The 21,160-nt window shown below is 43.1% G+C and overlaps 1 protein-coding gene across 1 annotated transcript; it reads left to right on the forward strand.

The window, feature by feature from the left end:
* The first annotated feature begins 542 nt into the window (after positions 1-542).
* On the forward strand, positions 543-12,379 carry LOC146716513 (ribonuclease inhibitor-like). Its single transcript, XM_085441491.1, has 3 exons — positions 543-598; positions 6,773-6,946; positions 12,184-12,379. Exons 1-3 carry the CDS (start codon positions 543-545, stop codon positions 12,377-12,379), a joined length of 426 nt encoding a protein of 141 aa, XP_085297617.1.
* The last annotated feature ends 8,781 nt before the right edge of the window (positions 12,380-21,160 follow it).

Raw genomic sequence — 21,160 nt, forward strand, 5'->3', positions numbered from 1 at the left:
CACAAAGCTCTTCATTGAAATCAATGATATCAAAGCTGGAATCAAATGAGTCCAAGTCTTCTGCTGATTCAGCATCACATTCATCTTTGCTCCTTGTTCTGCATCCCCACCATGGACTTCATTCCTTTCCAAGCCAGCCTTGAGTGTCCTTTATTCAGCTCATCCTCTGCTTTACTTTTACACCTGATTTTAGCTGCTTTATCTCTCTTTCAACAAGTTTCTGTGCCTCAATCTTTTTCTTCTCTCCCTCATAACAAGACAGCTTCTTCTGCCTGAGAACATGTTGGAGTGATTTACAAATCCAGGGCTGCTTATTGGGGAAAATGCTTCCTGTTTCCAAAGTAATCCCCATTTTTCCCAGAAAGAAATGTAAGTAGAAATCGATGATCTAAGTGAGAACATGAGCCTTTAACAATAGCAGCAAAATATCTCTCCAATCTCAATACTCCCTCTCTCGACCTCTGGAACACCAGAGGTCACAATACATTGTGTTGGGTCACTCCTCGGCCCACTCAGCTGCTTCCATGTCCATCCATGGCATCATGGACATCGGGGTCACCACTCCCGCTCTGACCCTCTCTAGCCGTCCTCTGGCTCAGCAAATCAGACAACCTCATGTCATCTAAGTGGTCCAGTAATAAACACCAGCTCCCCCTCGAGAACACTCCATGCGTAAGATTAGGTTTTTTCTGCGTCCCTCTCTTGTGGTCCATCATGCCTCGGGCCTCCAGGATCCTCACCCCCCCTGTGGTCGCCGAGATCTTGTGTAAAGCAAACCAAACACCTTTTCCTGCACCTCCCTAACTTATCATCTTTGGGACTCTTTAATCAAAAGCCTGATCCTAATTATCTTCTTGACTTATTGACTTGTATTTATATATATTCTTCAACGTTACTCATCATTTTAAAACTCTTAAAACGCTGCTTTCACGTCCCTGCATGCGTTTCCTGTCGCTTGCCTTATCTAATCATCAACATCCTGTACACAGAACTCTCGCTGCTGCAAGGCCTCCACTCTGACCTAGAATCTCCTTTCACAAGAAAATCATTATAAGCGCCTATTCTACTAAAAGATCCAAAAAAAAAACAACCACTTTAATCAATTAAGTTTAAACATATAAGCAATTACTCCTGCATACATTTTATCACAGCTAAACGCTGCCTTGAAACAACTCCTGTGTGTTAACACTAACTTCATTTTAAAACTCACATTTCCTATGTTATAGCCTGTTTTTGGTACAGCCTTTTTATTTCATCTTGCTCCTTTGATGTAACAATACCTTCTCATTCTAGTTTATCAGACTTAACCAAAATATATGCTTTCCTTCCTTTGGTCCTTCTCTAAAGCAAGAAACTCCTATTCAGTTCCTCTTTTCTGTCACTTGTTACAGGGCCAGCTCAAGTTCAGTTAAACGCTAAATTAATTTGAGGCCTTTTGCCTGGAATCAATACTGTCATGTGTGTTTATGGACTCTATATGTCTGTAAGCGTGTGCAATCCTTCAATAACTCATATCATCCTCACAGTAGATTGGCTAATCATAGCACTAGCCAAAGGCTCGTGACCCACAAGAGACGAATTGAGCCACAACTCCCTTAAAGGCACAAAATGCAATATGTATAAAAAGTCATTTCTATGTATAAGCTCTCCCCTTTATCCTAAAAATAAATCTATGTAATATCTGTATGTGTGTCTTCTATTCATTAATGTAATTGTCAGTTATTTTCTCTCTTTATTTTACCTTCTTTTTGTTTACCTCTTTGTTTGTGACGTGGATATCCCTAAACCATCCTGAGTTCCGGCTTCAATTTCAACCCAATTGTACCCTCTATTCTCGCAGTCGAACTCGTCTGGGCTTCACCTTCCCACTGGCCCCTGTGCCCTTCTCTTAGTGTCCTTTGTTGTCTTGTGATCCCCAGCAAACACAGTCTGTTTCTTCTCTGTTTCTTCTCCGTTGCTCTTTTCAGTATTTTCCTTTTAGATTAAATCCCAGCCTGGCAAAATATCCCATTCAGTGTCTTTAAACAGTTATGTCGCACTGTTCTTACCAGCCTGCAGTTCACCGTGCATTTTCCATCACGTGCTTTTCTTCCATGCTGCTGCTGGTATCGTCAGTGTAGTTTCAGTTGCACTGTCTTTTGCCTGCTGTTAATTCTTGAAGTCCACGATGTTCTGTCGGTCTTCATCAGGAGATTAACTGTCCTATGAGCTTCTTCTCAGGATCGGGACAAGTGGGAGGTCAAGCTGTAAAATTTTAAGCCAAAATCTGGCCTGTTTTCCTCCCAATTCTGTTAATCAATGGTTTTGTACTCAAGATTCTAGGTTGAAAGAAGTCCACCTGTATTGACACACTAAAGCATACAATTAATATCCTTTTCATTTCTTTTCTTAAAACCTCCATTTGCTTCATCTGCCTGGAGTTTACCTCGTATGTTTCTCTCTCTGTGTGCTCACTTGTCACAGTCAGTTCCTTTTATGGGCATGCAAAGTTCCTGTCACACACACCATTTCCTGTCAACCTTGCAGCTGCTCAGAACCATATTTTCTGTTTCTATCTCTCCTGTTTTGTTTTTTTTACAGGCTAATAAAACTCTTGTTTTACTAAGTCTTGATCTAAAACAATTCACCCTTATTTCACGCACACACTTCTAAATATACTAAATTCTTTGCGTTTGTCAGATCGTCTCACACACACACCGCCTTTTCTCTCACACTTCCACTTCTGCACTCACTCTACTATCAACTTTCATAGTGTTATTATTATTTATTATTTTGTACAAATCACACCCAATCACTCAAAACCTGCTACTCACAGCATTCACACACTTAAACTGTGACAAGAGTTGAGGAATATACTCACAACATGCTTTCCTAAGAGTATTTCAGACATGCCTTTCATAATCAGAAAGAGCAAGTCAAAGAAAACAATTGAAACCTCTATTAATTCTCACAGCACACACATAGAATAGAAAAAATAAAACACACCAGCATTTATTGCTGATGAGAGGTTACTCCTAAAAGTAATATGTTAGTCTTAAATATATACAGTGCACTCACTATATTTATATATCAAAACTCAGTCAATTACTATACATCCACTACGGCAACTCAAAACTTTATTTATAGCCCTCTAATGAACATAAATGGCGTCTTAAACACACACTCAACAATGTTTGCAGCAGTATTTGTAAAACCAACTGTGGTTTAAACAGTTCACTGCTGACTAATTTGCATTTTCACACTCACACACACACAGTCTAAAAATAGCTCCAGCACTGCCTCAGACTCCTTTCACACAGAGATCTCTTATTTTATATTACAAAGACGTCTTATATTTACAACCACTGTCACATCTGGCAGCTTTAGCGCCTAAACAATTTCGACAAATTTAAGTTAACGGTCCAACCGATAAAGTCCAACTTTTTTGTGATCAATTAACCAGTATCTGTCCAACAGTTTCTGGCCTCATCTCTAAAATCCCTAACTCAATTTAAAAGCGTCAACCAACCCAAACTTTGCCTGAAGCTCTATTTTTGGCATTTCACAGCCAAGGCTTACCCCGAAGTTTTAAGTTAAAGTTACACGCCCGAAGTCCAACTTCTGCTGGCCAAAAAAGCGCAGACTACCGTTCCAAACGGTAAGGAGACTCTAACTCCTAGTTATTCTGGAGTGCCCCAAGCTCCACAGTGACCAACTGACTATCCCTCTTCGAGGACAATGCCTAAGCGTCCTTGGCATTGGCAAGCGTTACCTCTGAGCACTGCGCTTCCTATCAGTCCAACTGACGTTCTTGAATAATTTATAATACTTTGGAACAACAGTAAAACAGCCAAAAAAGTGTAAGACTGAAGCAGGTCCAACCTTATAACCAATACGGGCTCCACCCCAAACAATAACCAAATTCCCTAATATACTAAAATCACTCAGCAGTCCAACTGCTTTCCACGGTCCAACCGTATTAAATCCTTTAGCGGTCCAACCGCATTCAATCATTTTTAGCAGTCCAACTGCATTAAATCCTCAGTACTGTCATGAGATTCTCATCAAAATCAAAGCAGACATTCCCCAGTAATTTCAGTGAGTAGACTTTAATTTGTAATGTCCAATTTGGCACACTTTGGAAATAATTCAACAGGTAGTGCCTTACCTTTGGATAAGCGGCTTAGAACAACAATGAGAAAAAGAGAGCTGATTATTAGCTCATCAAAACACAAAACAAAATCACAATGAATTATCGGTTAATTTCATTTAAAATAATTCATTAAGTATTTATGTACAATTCAAATTAGTTAATTACATATTTTGTTGGTTTGTTTTCTATTTTAATTATTTTACTGACACATTTAATGAATTATTTAATGATGTATTTATTTAATTCACGTTGCTACTCCTGGCCCTGCATCGCTGTTCATAAATACATTTTATTTGTCAGCTTCACCCATCAAAGTCAGGAGGCGGGGTTAATGCTGATCAAGTCAACACCATTGCTTTGGTCTGGTGGGCGTTCTTTTAGTGGGCTTTTCTCAATACTAAGTAGGCCTACACACCAGGGTTTGGACATGTGTGGACCCAAACTATACTTTTACCCTTTTTTGTGTGTCACCAAATACACTTTAATATTTTCTAGACAAGAATGTAGTGGCGTAATCTTTAACCTCTTTTGGCTCCAAACAGAAGTGACAGACTTGAGCAGGGTTCATTTAAAGGCTGACAGAAGTGGAGTGGTGATGGGGAGATGTTTGACAGGACAGTGTTTCAGCCTCCACAGGTTCATGTTGTGCTCCATCAGTCAGTGAAGATGAAGTCAGTGCTGATGAGGCTGTAGAGTGTGTGAGGGATGTGAATGAGGATGATGAAGATCTGATGATAGCAGATAAAAACAAGCTGCAGAGACTTTGAGCCATACAGGGCACACAGTGTGTGTACAGAACAGCTGAAATCATTATGGAGGCCTCACTGGGATATGGAAGCATCACAGTACAGCTTCAGTGAAGCTTTAAAGTCTCTGATATGAGATGAGAAATGAAGCAGCCAGAGCTTTTTCATGAGTGGAAACCCACTGTGACTGTGAGCTGCTGCTACAGCCTCCAGATTAGCCAGAAGCTCATCCTGCTCAACATGGACCTGTGGTCAGAGTGTGTGCTGGATAATCCGGCCCAGGATGAGGCCAAACTGACATGGGATGAAATGTCTGTCACATAATTGAGCTTAGTGTAGTTTCATTTCTGCACAATTTAAAAACAACCAAAACTTTGTTCTGTCTTTTCTATGTTATACTGTAGACTTTCTTTGATACTGTGTCCAAAAGGAGCAGCTTTTACTTTGAAGGGGAGCCGTCTCTGTTTCCTCTTCAGGTTGGATGATGGAAGCAAATTAGTAGCTGTGTCCCAAAACGTCGGCTGCATCCTCCAGAGGCTGCATTTGAAGGCCGATTACGTCACAGCCAGGCGATGAAGGCTGTCCGTATTTGTCGACTCCTTCAAATGTGCCCGACAAATGTGTCCTTCATTTCCCCGAATTTGAAGGATTCGTCGGGTGTGTCCTTCGTGGCCCACCATATCCCAGAATTCATAGCGCGGCCCAGCCAAATTTCAGCTGCCAACAATGGCGGCTGCTACTAAGTTTTCAAATTACTCTTATTAATCTTTCTGGGTCACAAAATAAACTTTTAACATATTTTCAGGCGAGAAAGTAGCTGTGTAAACTTCAAATATCTGCTTGGTTTATCAAGACATCGCATATTTGCAAAAGTGTGCCGACGTTTTCGGAGACGTCTGTTACCCACCCGCTCGCTAGCAAGCCGGGGGGTTCAATGGTCACTCCAGCCGGCGAGAGCAGCGGACGCCCGGCTTCATCGTTTTCAGACCCCGCTCTTTCGCTACTCAGGTGAAACACGATATATAAGTCACTCGGATAACTTAAAAATGTAATTGTTTGCCTTTTTTCTGTGTTTTATTTGTTCCGGAGTAAATCGGTTTGGCTGAGATCAAAGTTCCTCCGGGATTTTCACACAGCTGAATAAACGTTAAACAGGAAACTGATTAAACAGAAGTGTGAGACGGTCGAGAATTTACGCCAGTGTCCTGTTATATTTTAGATAGCAAGGAGCAGACGGCCGAGTTTATTAAACTCCACCGACACAGCGGTGACGCAAATCTGAAGGCTAGACCGTCCCATTTCACAGCCTCGCACTTCCAGCCTTTTCGGTCTTTGAAGGACCCGGCCCACGTAGATACCGGGTCCTCCGAAGGATGCAGCCGACGTTTTGGGACAAAGCTAGTGTGTGATGTTCTTTCAGTGTTGCACTTTGTAGACGCTCCCTGAGCACTGGTCTCACAGCCAGCTGCACATAGAGACCAGTGTTGTTAGTCCAGGTCAGAAGATGACTTGTTGGAATGAAAATGAGCTTGTAGTTTGTCTGCTTTAATAATGTGACTGGAAAAAGGTGTTGGACTTCAAATATGTCCATTTCTTTCACACTTCACCTTTAAAAGTGAAGCCTTGTGGTTCCTGGAAGGAAAAACACGACTTTTTCAAGTCTTTGTCCTGTTTTTATGATAAATGTACGACTTTAATGTGAAACATTCAGAGTTTTTTTTCTCTTGTTGTGTTTGTTTGAAGCTGCTTCCTGTTGGCTTCAGCTGTTTGGAGTTTCCATTTTCTAAACTTCTACATTCTGAACCTTCTTCAGCTCTGAACAGATGATGAAACACTGAATGATTTCAAGCTCACACTTTGTCTAATAAACTTACATCTTTCATTCTTTATACAGATTGTGGGGCTGTGGTTTGTCAGAGATCAGCTGTGATTATCTGGCAGCAGCGCTGAAGTCCAACCCCTCCCATCTGAGAGAGCTGAACCTGTGGGGAAACAACCTGAAGGATTCAGGAGTGAAGCATCTGTGTGGTTTCCTGGAGAGTCCAGGATGTGGACTTGAAACTCTGGGGTCAGTCAGCATGTTTTAGTTGTGCTGAGATGAATATGATGTGAAAGTTGTGCTGACACTAAACTGCAGACATCAGGCTGATATTATACTGATCCACACTGAGGATCTTCATGGTAAAGTCTGTTTTCTTCTTCTCTGGTTTAGTCCATTGACTGCAGCAGAACAATGTTCACATTTCAAACAGTGAGACTCAACGTATGGCCCGCGGCCCACACGCGGCCTGCCCACCTTTCCTGATTCAGAGAGAGGGGACCCTGATTAACTGTGTAGTGTTCTTCCTCACAGTTCTAAGTATCAGACACAACAATGAATAATCCACAGCTGACTGTCTTTAGCAGGTCAAAGGTCACGGCACACAGCAGACAGTGGGAAATATTATAATTCTGATCATTTATCAGCACATATCCATATGTATAAAAACAAAGCTGACACTGTGAGACTTGATCAGAGGTGTGATCATCACAGCAGAGGCCTTTGTGTCAAAGTCACTGAGGATCAAACAGAAACACATGAAGCAGATTTTCCTGTTCTGGCTTTTTATAGCAGATAACCTTCAAAATATTCTGCAGTCCATCAAAAACTGAAGCAAACCATGAATCAACATGTGAACATGAGCTGATGCTGCTGAAGTGAAGCAAAGTTACAGAGGTTTGATTACAGACACAGCTGAGAGTTTGTAATCTGTCATCATTTTAAAAGGTTTACATTTCTTCAGTATATCCACATTTGCAGCTGGTACCTCAACCTCCACTTGTCCAACACAACTGCTGTCCACTGCCTCCATGACATTGTGATTTTGCTGTTGGTCTTCTGTCAGATCTTCATCAATCACTTCTGCACGGGGCACACCTTCAGACTCTGCAGCTGCATAACGAAAGCCTGTAAGATAAAATTAGACATAAGGTAAATGTACACCAATATTCCAATGACAGGTGTGTGATTCATCTGGAAGTTATGTGCGGATTAGTGTACAGTGATAGCAATTTAGTATGTTTTTAGAGGGGGGGGGTTGTTTACCTCCGATGGGTGCTCTTTTTCGCTTCCGTTGCGTACGCCTTGAGTGCCGGTCCGAGTCTGATACAGGTATGTCGTCATGCCCCATGTGCAGTGTTGGTGCCCAGTCTGGATTTGTTACATCCATTTCATATGCTGGTTTGCCTGCAATAATGCCAAATCATAAGCTACTCAGTCGACATGACGTGGTTCTGCAGCATCACACATTAGCATGTTTTATCTCATTATCTATGACCTCAGCACGTTGAAAATAACACTAAAAGCCTTTCAAGAGTGATATGAATTAATTTAGAACTCACCGGAAAGAAAATGCCGTGAGCAAACCAACAAAAAGCTGGGGATTGCAGAGAACTCGATATCCGCTCGTCTCACCGCTGCAATCCAAGCCTGACGTCTTTGTTTAGTAATATCGGATACATGGGATCCCTCACGTTGCCTCCAGGATGGAAAACGATGAAAAGAGAGCCCGTTATCCAGCTTCTTGCCTTCACGATCGTGTGATCTAACGTTGCAACCGACAACACAACACGTACGATCCATAGCTGAAATGGTATCCTTTGGCTGGCCTACTGTCATGGCGGAAGGGGGCATGGCCCATCTCCCGTGACATCACGCTCCAAAGCCCTATAGGTGGGAAAATGTACCATGTCGACCAATCAAAAATGATATGGAAACATGACATTTGGTTGTTTAGCAAAAGGGGGAAGTTTTAGGAGTGACCGGCAAGAGAGAGCGAGTGAGCGAAAGAGAGAGAGAGTTTTGATACGTGAGAGATTTGTGACGTTTACCGTGTTTGGTCTCAAGTTAGTTTGTTGTCTTGTGTATTTAGTGTGTAGCTGTTGTTTTGTTTTGTGTGTCAGTTCTACTAGTGATCGTCACAGTTGCTGCCTTAAAGCCAACAAAGGCAGATTGCAGTGTAAACGCTGAGTGACACACCTGCTGTCAGACCTGCAGGTTTATCCCTGTGCTGTTCTCATATGTGTTAGAGTGACACAAACTATTGTTTGACACCTGATTGTTCTGTAAATAGTTTGAAATGATTATATGAAAAACGTCTGAGCCTTGGCTGCATTTTTTGGTAAATAGTACCATATAACTTTGTTGTTTGCAAAACGTGTGCGTATTTTTAAAAATGTACAATCTCTATTTGCATTTCAAGTTATGAAGATGATTCGTTAAACATGTGTGTGGTTTTTACAGTCAAAATATCACTTTCTACTTGTATTTTAAATTTTGTCTGAATTTAGATAAATTGTGCTGATACAGTTGGTCAAAATGAGAAAATAACAGATTGGCAAGATAAACTGTTTTTAAAGGTAAAATATAGAGGCCACATCAAAAGTAGTCAAGAAGGGTTAAAGGCTAAAAGCAAAGTTGTCACCAAGTACTGTTTATATTTGTGTGTATTGCTGCAGCTTTTTTGAGTATTAATTTGGTGCCTTTGTGTGAAATAATGGTATTGTGAGTGATCCATATAGTCACAAAGAATAGCCACTTGTTTCTGTGCTACCAAAGTTCCCCGGCTTTCATTCAAAATGTGTTTATCGTCAGCACCTGCACATTAAACTACTTAAACATTATAAATGTCTTCAAGCTCACACTGAGGCCTGTGGGGTACTATCAGCCACTGAGACAGTACACACATTTATATGTGTTTGTATATGAATATTTCATACTTTAAGGCTGCCTGTTTATTTAAGGGAGATGAACAAAATACATTGGAATTGTACAAAATAATATCATGGATGATAAATTAAATAGATTTTAAGTAGATGCTTGTGCATTCTTAAAGTCTTATATGTTGAACTGAACTATGTGATCTGTTCAAAGCCTTAATCTTTTTTTTTTTTTTTTTTTTGGCCTGTCCCGTTTGGCTCTTTTGCCATCAGAATTGTTGTCTAAAGGCAAAGAAAGATGCCCAACGGATTTACTTTACCAAACTGACCATCCCAGCCTTGCCGTAATGGTCCATTTGATTCACCTTTTATTGTTTATTTTATTTTCACTTACTGAATACGGGACAGACTTGACTGGGGGAAAGAAGGGGAGAAAGAAAGAGGGAAAGAGAAACAGCTGAGAAGAGGGACGGGGGAGAAGGGCAAAAGACAAAAACCAACAGAACGGGCAGAGAAAAAAAATGCATATATCAATCACCTGGATCACCTGCTGAGAAAGAAAAAAGAAAGCAAGCAGAAGAGAACAAGAGTAATAGAATAAACAACATCACAATGATATATGGGAATATGACAGTAAATACTAAATGTTAAACATTATTGTGCAGCACATAAGATCAACAGAACACAGTGTGCTTTGAGGTAGGAGCCAAAAAGGGTGTAGTTTGTGGGTGTGATCACCCGTGTGTACACCTGTGAGCATGGACGCGCTTGTTTTTTGTTTTTTTAAAAGGTTCCTTCATGTAATAATCTGCTAGAGGGTGTGGGGGGGCCACAGCCCCGTCCTCCAGGGCGTGAAGCAGGTGTGGAGGAGATCAAAACTCCAGACATCCAGAGGCCCCCAGAACACAAGAGACCAAGGAAGACCAACAGAGGGGCAGCTGCGCCACTGTCCCGGAAAGAGCTGAGGAGAGTCCCAGATGAGGGCTCACTCAGCAGCCACGGAGCAGAAGCCAAGGGGAGTTGCAGTGACGCGCCCGTGAGCTCCGCCGGCAGCCAGCTGCGCCTGAGTGACCGAGCCCCAGGCCGAGAGGCCGGGGGCACCCCACCTCCGAAGTGGCCCGAGCGAGCCCCAGGCTCCAGGCCCCGATAAGCGGCCGCCAAGGAGTGAGCCGGTGTGTACCTGGACGCCCATCCCCGGACACAAAGAACCACCAACGCACCGATGTCTGAGGGGGTCCGCCACTGGCAGGGGAAGTGGTGGTAGGGGGAGATAGGCCTCCAAACCTTGGAGGGCCTGAGATGTCCCCAGAGAGGTGGCGCCTGACACCCAACCTGACATATAGACACAGACATACAGGCACACACAAACACAAACATCCATTCCCACCCTCATGCTCTCATATGCACTTACTCCACACTCAACCAACGTGGAGACAGACATAAAGAGACGTTGTACACACGATCACACTCCCCAAGCGTACTCTACAAACCGGGTCTAGGTGCCCTCGCCCCTGGAGGGGGGAACTGCACCCAGACCCAGGTGGTGTTTCCCTTTTCCCTGCGGTGGGGGGAGGCAGACTGCCCCGACTCCGCAGCAGCAGGAAGGCTCCACACTCCAGACCGCAGTCGGACGGCCAACTCCTCCTCCAGCTCCAGCAGGTCGCAGAGAACGGGGGTGAGAGAAGACTCCAAACCTCCCTCCACCCGCTCATTGTAATGTTGATGCATGTGTGTTCTAAGGTGCATTTAAAACCCAGGAGGGCATGGAGCTACCTGCCAGAGAGCAGCAGGTAAGCGCATGGTCCCTCCTGCTAGCCCTCAATGTCTACGTGTATTTAAAATTGAGAGGTGGGCAACGATGCCAGGGGTGGGGTGTACACCCTGATGGTACTTTGGACTCCGTGTATCGTGCCCACCCCCAAGATCCTATATGTATGTGCAATGAGAGTGTGAGTAATGTGAATGTCTAAGTTGTGGGATAAAATTGAGGCAGAGGCAGCCAGAAGGGGACAGAGGGGGGGGTAGCCTCCTCTGCACCCTGGTGACATACCCCTACTCCAAGGCCCTGCATGTGTGGGTGGTTGTGGTGGAGCGGGAAGAGGGAGGCAGCTGGAGATGGGGAGGGAAGGAAGGGAGGGGCAAGTGACCCCTCCCTGGGGCCAGCTCCCCCGCTGACCCCAGTAGGCACCCCCATACTCCGCGACCCGCCAGGGAAAGGGGGCCCAGGCCCATCCAGACCGGGCCCAGTGCAGCAGCGCCGCCTTAATCTTAATTTGAAGTGAAATGTGCATTTTGAGTTTATACACTATGTATATAAGGCGACCGTTTCCTTTTGCAGTATTTTTGTGTGGTGTACTTTTCTATGTCTTAACAAAAGGGGAACAAAGGTGTTTAAGTTCATCTAGGATGATGTGTTTTAATTTTCACATGGTCTTGCTTGAATTTGACCCTGACAAAGGCGTATGAACTCTGTCAGCTGTTTGGAGTTTCCATTTTCTAAACTTCTACATTCTGAACCTTCTTCAGCTCTGAACAGATGATGAAACACTGAATGATTTCAAGCTCACACTTTGTCTAATAAACTTACATCTTTCATTCTTTATACAGATTGGGGGACTGTGGTTTGTCAGAGATCAGCTGTGATTATCTGGCAGCAGCACTGAAGTCCAACCCCTCCCATCTGAGAGAGCTGCACCTGAGCATCAACAACAAGTTGCAGGATTCAGGAGTGAAGCATCTGTGTGGTTTCCTGGAGAGTCCAGGATGTGGACTTGAAACTCTGAGGTCAGTCAGCATGTTTTAGTTGTGCTGAGATGAATATGATGTGAAAGTTGTGCTGACACTAAACTGCAGACATCAGGCTGATATTATACTGATCCACACTGAGGATCTTCATGGTAAAGTCTGTTTTCTTCTTCTCTGGTTTAGTCCATTGACTGCAGCAGAACAATGTTCACATTTCAAACCTTCAAAGAAGAAGAAAAATCCTCCACTGGATAATTCACTGTGAAACTCTCCAACTCTTCATTCCACCTTAAAGTCTGTCTGACACTGAAATCCAAAGCAAAATGTGCGTTTGCTTTACAGACAGCAGTCCAACACAAACATACACACATCATCCAAAACACAGTCCAACATCCAAATCTCCTCCACTGCCAGCATGAATGATGGGAAAGAGAAGGAGGAACACTCTGACATTCAGGGTTAGAATGAGTTTCATGAAGCAGACTGTGAAGATCAAAGCTGCATTAGAAAGCTTACATGAATGAATGAGTGGACAGAAGTGGACAGAGATCATCTGAAGCACTTCAAAGGCTTTAAATCAGCACATTTCTCTTTATTCTTTATCAACTCTGTTAGTTTCTCTCAGTTTTCTGTGGAATGAAGCTAACAGCAGGCTAATAAGATGCTGACCAATAGGTTTCTATTAAAGGTTGTAATTTGTATATGAAAAAGTGCTTTGGCTCAGCAGGGATCAGCTTACAGGTAGAATACAGCTGCTGGATGGGATTAGCATGTCATAGCTATCTACCAAACTGCTAACTGGGGGATTTCAGGCCATCTATGGATCATTTTTGCTAACTGTTTATTCAGCTTAGGCTCACAGGGCTGCAGCCTGTGCCCTAGCTGTCATAGGGCAAGAGGCGTGGTCCACCTGCACAGGTGAGCAGTCCATCACAGGGCCAACAGAGAGAGACAGAGAAGCACTCTCTCACATCCACACCTACAGCCAATTTAGAAGCACCAATGAACCTAAGCAGCATTTCATTGGACTGTGGGAGAACATCCAACCTCCACAGAAAGGCCAACAAGCTTCAACCTACAACCTTCTTGCTTTAAGGCACTAGTGCGAACCACTTTTCCCCATTTCAGCCCAAATCCTGCATCTTCCTGTTTCTGACTCCAGGCCAGCTCCACTAACACTTTCTCATCAGACACTGCCACCTAGTGGAGGAAGTCTTAGTCCCATTTGAAGCTTCAGATTACAGTTAGTTCCTTTACAAAGAGGTGGAGGTGGTGGGGCCACAGCACCATCATCACTGAGTGCCATAGGACACTTAACCTTTGTTTCCATATGCTGGGAACTTCCTGTTGTTCCAAGGAGGACTGGAAAATGTGTGAAAATCTCCCAGTCAGTTCCTCACAGCACACTTCAATCATTTCCCTCCCACAGCATCAGGACCAGGGCTTTTTCTCTCTTTGCTCCCACTAAGAGATTTCCACACAAACACCTCATCAGTGGGACTCTCAGAGCTACCAGCCCTTTGCTACAATCACAAAGCTCTTCATTGAAATCAATGATATCAAAGCTGGAATCAAATGAGTCCAAGTCTTCTGCTGATTCAGCATCACATTCATCTTTGCTCCTTGTTCTGCATCCCCACCATGGACTTCATTCCTTTCCAAGCCAGCCTTGAGTGTCCTTTATTCAGCTCATCCTCTGCTTTACTTTTACACCTGATTTTAGCTGCTTTATCTCTCTTTCAACAAGTTTCTGTGCCTCAATCTTTTTCTTCTCTCCCTCATAACAAGACAGCTTCTTCTGCCTGAGAACATGTTGGAGTGATTTACTAATCCAGGGCTGCTTATTGGGGAAAATACTTCCTGTTTCCAAAGTAATCCCCATTTTTCCCAGAAAGAAATGTAAGTAGAAATCGATGATCTAAGTGAGAACATGAGCCTTTAAAAAGTCCCAGTGGGAGCAGTCAAAGCAGTCCCTCAGTCCCAGTATAGAGTCTTTGGTCCAGACTGGAACAACTGTGTGCCCAGTTTGAGCTCTCTTCAGTCCTGTGACCTGACAGACCCAGAGGGGCCATCACATCACATTTAGAAGCTCCCCTAATGGAGCCACAACACATGTCCAACACTTACTCTGTCTTGTTGGACCAACTGGAAGAAATGATTCAAGGACTTAGTCACAGAACAGAGATTCAAATCTCCAAAATCCAACTGGCTGCATCAGGACATATAGTCTGAAACTCTGCAGTTTCCTGTTTGAAGCTGCTTCCTGTTGGCTTCAGCTGTTTGGAGTTTCCATTTTCTAAACTTCTACATTCTGAACCTTCTTCAGCTCTGAACAGATGATGAAACACTGAATGATTTCAAGCTCACACTTTGTCTAATAAACTTACATCTTTCATTCTTTATACAGATTGATGGACTGTGGTTTGTCAAAGATCAGCTGTGATTATCTGGCAGCAGCACTGAAGTCCAACCCCTCCCATCTGAGAGAGCTGGAGCTGTGGGGAAACAACCTGAAGGATCCAGATGTGAAGCAGCTGTCTGATCTTCAGCAGAGTCCAGACTACAGACTGCAGACTCTGGTGTAAGTAGAGTGATGGAGTGAGTGGGTGGTGCTGTCAGCAGTATTGTACTAAACACAGTCAGTATGAAACAAAGATCCAGTGTTTCCTGTAAAGCTGCAGCTTCTCAGTGAAGCTGTGAGAGGAGAATGGTGACAGGCTTCAGGATTGGACACAAACACTTCCTGTTTCTGACCTTTATGGTCACCATGGTAACGGCTGACATGCTCTGATCAAACACTGTCAACAGCCAATCAGCTCTCTGAACAAAGCAGCACGCAGACCAATGACTGCATTCATTTCCAAGTTTAAAGCAGTGAAGAACACAGTCTGTAGGTGAGGAAGAATTTAGTGAGAGCAGATGTTTGGATGGAATTCCTCCAGTTAACAGCTGGAACCGTCCATCTGGATTGTTGGGCTTGTTGTTGGGGTTCCTACAGAGCTCAGAGTGGACACACCAAGGTTCTTCTAATGAATGAAAGTCCAAACTCAAACTAGGAGGGAAAACATTTTCATCAACTTCAATAAAAATCCAAAGATTAGAAAAAGTGAAGCAACAATGAGTCCTAGTACAGTCCCAGCACTGAAGTCCCTGCTGCTCTTTATACTGGATGTGCTGCATCACTGACTGACAGCTGATGAAGAGTCTCTGGAAACACTCGTTTATCTCCTCTGCTCTTCCTTCTTCTCTCTGCAGGTGGAGCTGATGATGGTAAACAGGACGGTGTGTGTGCTGAGAGAGGAGGAGCTGTGTCCTGATGATCCAGAGAGGTTGAAGCAGCAGCAGCTTGTGTGTAGAGACGCTCTGACTGGGCCATGTTACTGGGAGGTGGAGAGGAGAGCTTCATCCAGCAGTGACTGACAGAGGAATGAGAAGAAGTGCAGATGACTGTCAGTGCTGCAGAGTGAACTGCTCTGAGAACAGCTCCACTGTCAGACACAATGTAGAGTCCAGCATCATCCCTGTGTGTCCCTCTGGATCTGACAGAGGATCATCAGTGTATCTGGACTGCTCTGCTGCTGCTCTGTCCTTCTACAGTCTCTGCACAGTCTCTGTCTGACTCTGGCTACATTTTTGGCATTTATATTCTTGGTTGCTCTCTTTATATTTTTCACATTCAAAATGTGCCCATCTTTGGCAAGATTCATACTGCACCTGGAAAGGAAAAATAAATGGCTCATATTCTGTTTGGTGAATACTATTACTCAACATTTTAATTATGATTGGCAAGTAATGATACTAAGACTTATGTGTTTCTTTTGTTTTGTTTTACCATTTCAATCATGCTGCGGTCAGCGTTAGCATCTAACATGGAGCAAACAATGCAGTAGTCCTCAGCGTTCCCTGAAACACAATCATAGTTAGGTTTTAATCAAACATTATTTATTGAATAATTAAAAAATAATAGTACATTTTTTCCAAATATACTTCCTGGAAAATTAGTCTAAATTAGACTTTGAGAAGGGTCTTATCTGAAAGTGTTTGAAGAGCACTATTTGTACTGTGCTGTTTGAAAAGCACTATTTAAATTGGAAGTACGCACTAACGTGATAAGGACTTTACTGGACTTACCTCGATTTTCAAGTAGGGTGCAAGCTATCTGCATTCGCTCCAGCACAACTGCCTCTGTAGTGGTTGACACCTCACTGACCTCTCCAAAATCAAGGTAGTGTTCTGCAAACTGTGAGATTGATCATAATTAGAATGTAAAGTCTTAATTAGGTAAAGGATAGGATAATTATAAGCCACAAGGCTTCAGCCTATTCCTTTTTCAGTTACTGTATGATTAAGTACTTCTATGTAAAATGATCATCTTTGTTGTTGTTGACCGAAATAACTTTCACTTCACTTAAATTCACTTAAAGTCTTAATTCTAGCTAACAAGAAACTGAATCATTTGAATACGGGTTACCTTTAACAGTAAAACTCCACAACTGCTGGAATCCTGTCGCTTGTTGTGTTGCATAGTCTGTAACTGCCACTCCATGGTGTCTTCATGCCCTCTCATCCTCAGAAAATTCCTAGTTGAACAAAAGTGTTTGTAATGAAACAAGATTTTTTTTTTTTTAATCTAAGAATAACACCTCAGTATCATACATACCTCCAGTTGCGCAGAATTTTCCTGTCATAAACACCTTCATTCCCATGGGGTCTATGAGCAGTATTTTCTGTGCAGAAATGTTGACAATCTAAAGAAAAAGTTAAATTAAAAATTACAATTGTTTGTGCCACTGAAAACTTATTTAAAAATAACACTTTGTGCAAGAAACTGCTTCACAACAAATTATGCAAATTAATAACAAAATGAACACATACCACAAGAATCCAGTGTGTACCAAAGTTCACAGGGCACAGCCACGTCTTCAACTGGGAACTTCATCTGTGGGATTGGAAGTGCAGAGTAATTTGGATTGACTTAGGTACCATGCGTCTCAGGGTGTTTTCAAATATAGTCTTCTTTAAAGGAACCGAACTCTTTCCTCAGCAACAGAAAGGAGTCAACTGTTTGGACCACTTCTGAGCTTTCAACATACCAGTTGAGGCATCTGAACTGCCCAGAAAACAACGAGCTTGCAACTACTGAACAGAGCAGGTGTGCAGCATTCTGCACAAGTATACAAAAATGTTATAGAACAGTAAATAGGGTTTTTTTTTTTATTTCAAAATTAGTAGGTAAATGACATTTCTTACTTACCTTTCGTCTGTCAATAACACGGTGCAGATATGCATCAATGACCTGTTTTGAAAAATCTGAGTTTATACAACAACAGCAACAATTTTTGAAGTAACTGCTTGAGTGCTGTACACAAAAACATCTAAAGGAATAGAATTGCTGATAAAGGTTCTTTCTGCATATACTGGAACTGGGTATTATGATGTCACAACATCTGTGTTGTGGTTGATAACATTTTTTCCTGTTGAAGTGAATGGGTGAAACCTTATCAGAGTTTTGCTATATAAACCCCCCGACCTACTCGCACATTTTAAACTATTAATGGTCTCTGCACTGCAAATGCTTCAGAAGGAGCAGAACCTCGAAATCAGAATCAATAATGATAAGTTCTCTTACCTCATCAGAAAGCCACCGTGACCCCTGCAGTGTTCGAAAAATAACTTGTATGGTCCAACAGCTGCCTCCAAGCGCCCAGTATCCTTTGCACGCCATAGCCTCTTTACTAAAAGAAAAATATGATAAGTTAGCTCAGGCATGCATGAGATTTCTAGTGGATACGCTTGGTAAAGGCCGACGGGCCACAGCAGGAAAAAGTCAATACAATAGGCATGCATTTACACGCAGAGAAATAGGAAAGGTACAGCGGGTGGGCAAAAGAGAAAATTACTGACAGGCAGATCCATTTCCAGACTTCCACAAGCTCAGTGCACGTTGCATGTTTCTTTATATCCAATATGAGTTGAAGACTTCAAAATGCAAACAAAGTCATGCAACAGTCAATTAAGTTGCAACGCCAAACTGGCAACAAATGACCAACTGGTCAAAAAGAGTTGTTCACTATGTCACCTTCATTTTCTAAGCTTTGTTTCCGGGAGGGAAGTTCTTGTTCACGCGTTTCTGGTCCTGGAACACAATTAAACTCCTTGTGTCAGCCGTTTTGGGTGCATAATGAATCCTCTGGACTTTGCTGGCACTGAGGGTTAGCAGTAGGATGGCAGGGAGGCATCTTCAGGTCTGTGCTGCTGTTCACCGTCTGACTGCGAGTTGGGTATTTTTAATTGTCACTGATATTTACATGGTGGCTTCTTCTGTATGGCTTGATATGGTCAATGCTGTAGTGATTTCTTAAAGTTGCTCCTTCCGTGTTTTTTTAATCTCACACATTTGCCAGCGATGTCTTGAATGGTGTAGGGTCCTGAAAAATCTGGATCAAGTCTTCCTCCCTTCCTTCCACGTTTCATGTTCAAGAGAAGAACTTCATCTCCAACGCTGTACACAAGGTTTCTGTACTTCTGGACTCGTCTAGCATAAGCTTATGCATAAGCATAAGATTGTACTTAAACTGAAATATGACACCTACTCAGTGATTTACAACATAGAGGTAGGTTGTTTCCTCTTAAACATTTTAACTGCTTTCCTTACAAAATGAACTGGAAACCTATAAGTTCAGTCTCTGAGGTGCTCTGGGATTTCTCTCAGGGTAACGTCTGCCTGTTTGGTCAGAGTCCATAGTGCTCTGTGTGGAAAGTTCAGGTGTTTGAACATTGGTGGTTTCACGTAAACCCTGAACCTCAGGTGGTGAAGCGAGGGCAAACTCTTCTGAATCTTGAGGTGTAGATGTGTCCTCTCGGGTTGCTCTGGAACCACGTGACATTCTGCATCTAGAATCTGATCAACATGTCTACGCCAGACTAAGTTGGCTCCAACATTTATGGTGTATATCAGCGGTCCGGTCCGTGAACGAATCGTGCCAGAATGCCATTTCTGACTTGGGTCTCTGTAGTCTCTGGCGAGAACTCTTTGTCCAACATTGAAGAACCTGGTTTTGTTTCTTGTTGCTTCCACCATGGAAGACTGTTTATCTTGGACATCCTTGCGAATGTCTGGTTTCAGCAAATCTAGACGTGATCTCAGATCTCATCCCATGAAGAGCATTGCAGGTGTGTGTCCAGTTGTTGCATGAGTGGTAAGACAGTAAAAAAATTGTCAATTTTCTGTTGTAGCGGTTTCCCCTCTGTGCGACTGGCTGGTTCAGCTTTGTTGCAGGATGATGGGGAGCTGAAGTGATATGTCGTATGCCGTTACTCCCAAGGAAACACTGGAACTCCTCTCCAGTAAACTGATGACCATTGTCACTTACGAGCTGTTGTGGCAGACCTGTGCGTGCAAACGGTGACCAAAGACTATTGATCGTGCTGGCAGCTGTTGCTTGCTTTACGGGGAAGATTTCTGGCCACTTTGAGTGGGCATCAACCACAACCTGGAACATTTAGTCCATAAATGGGCCAGCATAGTCTATATGAATGCGTTGCCATGGAGCGGATGGCCACTCCCACGCGTGTACAGGTGCTGTTTGAGGCTGGCGCAGCGTCTGCTGGCAAACAATGCAGGATTTAGCCATATTCTCCATTTCACAATCAGTCCCTGGCCACCAAACATAGCTTCTAGCAAGACCTTTCATCTTAACACCCAAATGTCCATCGTGCAGTGAGTCCAGTACCTTTGTATGTAGTTTGGGTGGCAGATGACACGAGTTCCCCACATGACACATCCTTGGCAAACGGATAGTTGGTCTTTGTGGGTGGAGTACGCAGAGAACTGAGTGTCACTACAGGACGGCCAACCATTCACAGTAAGATCATTTGACAAGATTGTGTTTTGGCTCGTTTCTCTTTTCACCTGAGCACTTGTGACAGGTAGGGGTTCCATTTGTGTAACATGAAACACAGTAGCTGGAGCAGTCATTTCTTCGGTGGGTTGCATGTGTGGAAGACGTGAAAGTCCATCTGCATTTCCATGTAGCTTTGTCCCTTTGAACTCAATGGTGTAGGTGTGTGCACCCAGGAACAAAGCCCAAGCAAGCGTACGCAAGCCATGGTTGGAATGCCTTTCTGAGGGTTAAAGATGGACACCAGCGGTCGGTGGTCTGTGATCAGGGTGAAGTGTCATCCATATAAATACTGATTAAACTTCTTCACTCCCCACACTAGACTGAGTGTTTCTCTGTCTATCTGCGTATAGTTGTGCTCGGCTGCATTTAGGGACCTTGAGGCAAAGGCAAGCAGTCGTTCGGATCGATCAGGCATTTTGTGAGATAGCACGGCACCAATGCCATATGGTGAGGCATCACAGGCGAGGCGAAGTGGTAGCTTGGGGTCAAAGTGTGTCAGAACCTCCTCTGATGTAATGAGCTGCTTAACTTAACTAAATTAAATGCCTCTTCATAGTTTGTCCATTTCCATTTGACATTTTGTTGCAGCAGAGAGTTCAGCGGGTGCAGGACTGTTGAAAGGTTTGGTAGAAACTTGTGGTAATAATTAATTAAGCCCAAGAATGAACGTAGCTGACTCACATTTTTAGTGTCTGGTGCCTTCAGGACTGCTTCAACTTTGTCCTCGGTTTTGTGGAGCCCATGTCTGTCGATCTTGTGTCCACAATACTCAATGGCATCCTTGAAGAACTCACATTTGTTTTTGTTTGCTCTCAATCCATATTTTTCTAGCCTGGCCAGGACTGCTGTTAGGTTAGCCAGATGAGTCTGACCGGCTGGAGCAGCATCTAATAACCAACTCACAAAATAAAGAAAAATAAAAACAAACCAACAAA

This window comes from Copadichromis virginalis, linkage group LG3, assembly GCF_057382275.1.
Source record: "Copadichromis virginalis isolate Kocher_CV1m ecotype Utaka linkage group LG3, C_Virginalis_male_GT1.1, whole genome shotgun sequence".
Lineage (NCBI taxonomy): Eukaryota > Metazoa > Chordata > Actinopteri > Cichliformes > Cichlidae > Copadichromis > Copadichromis virginalis.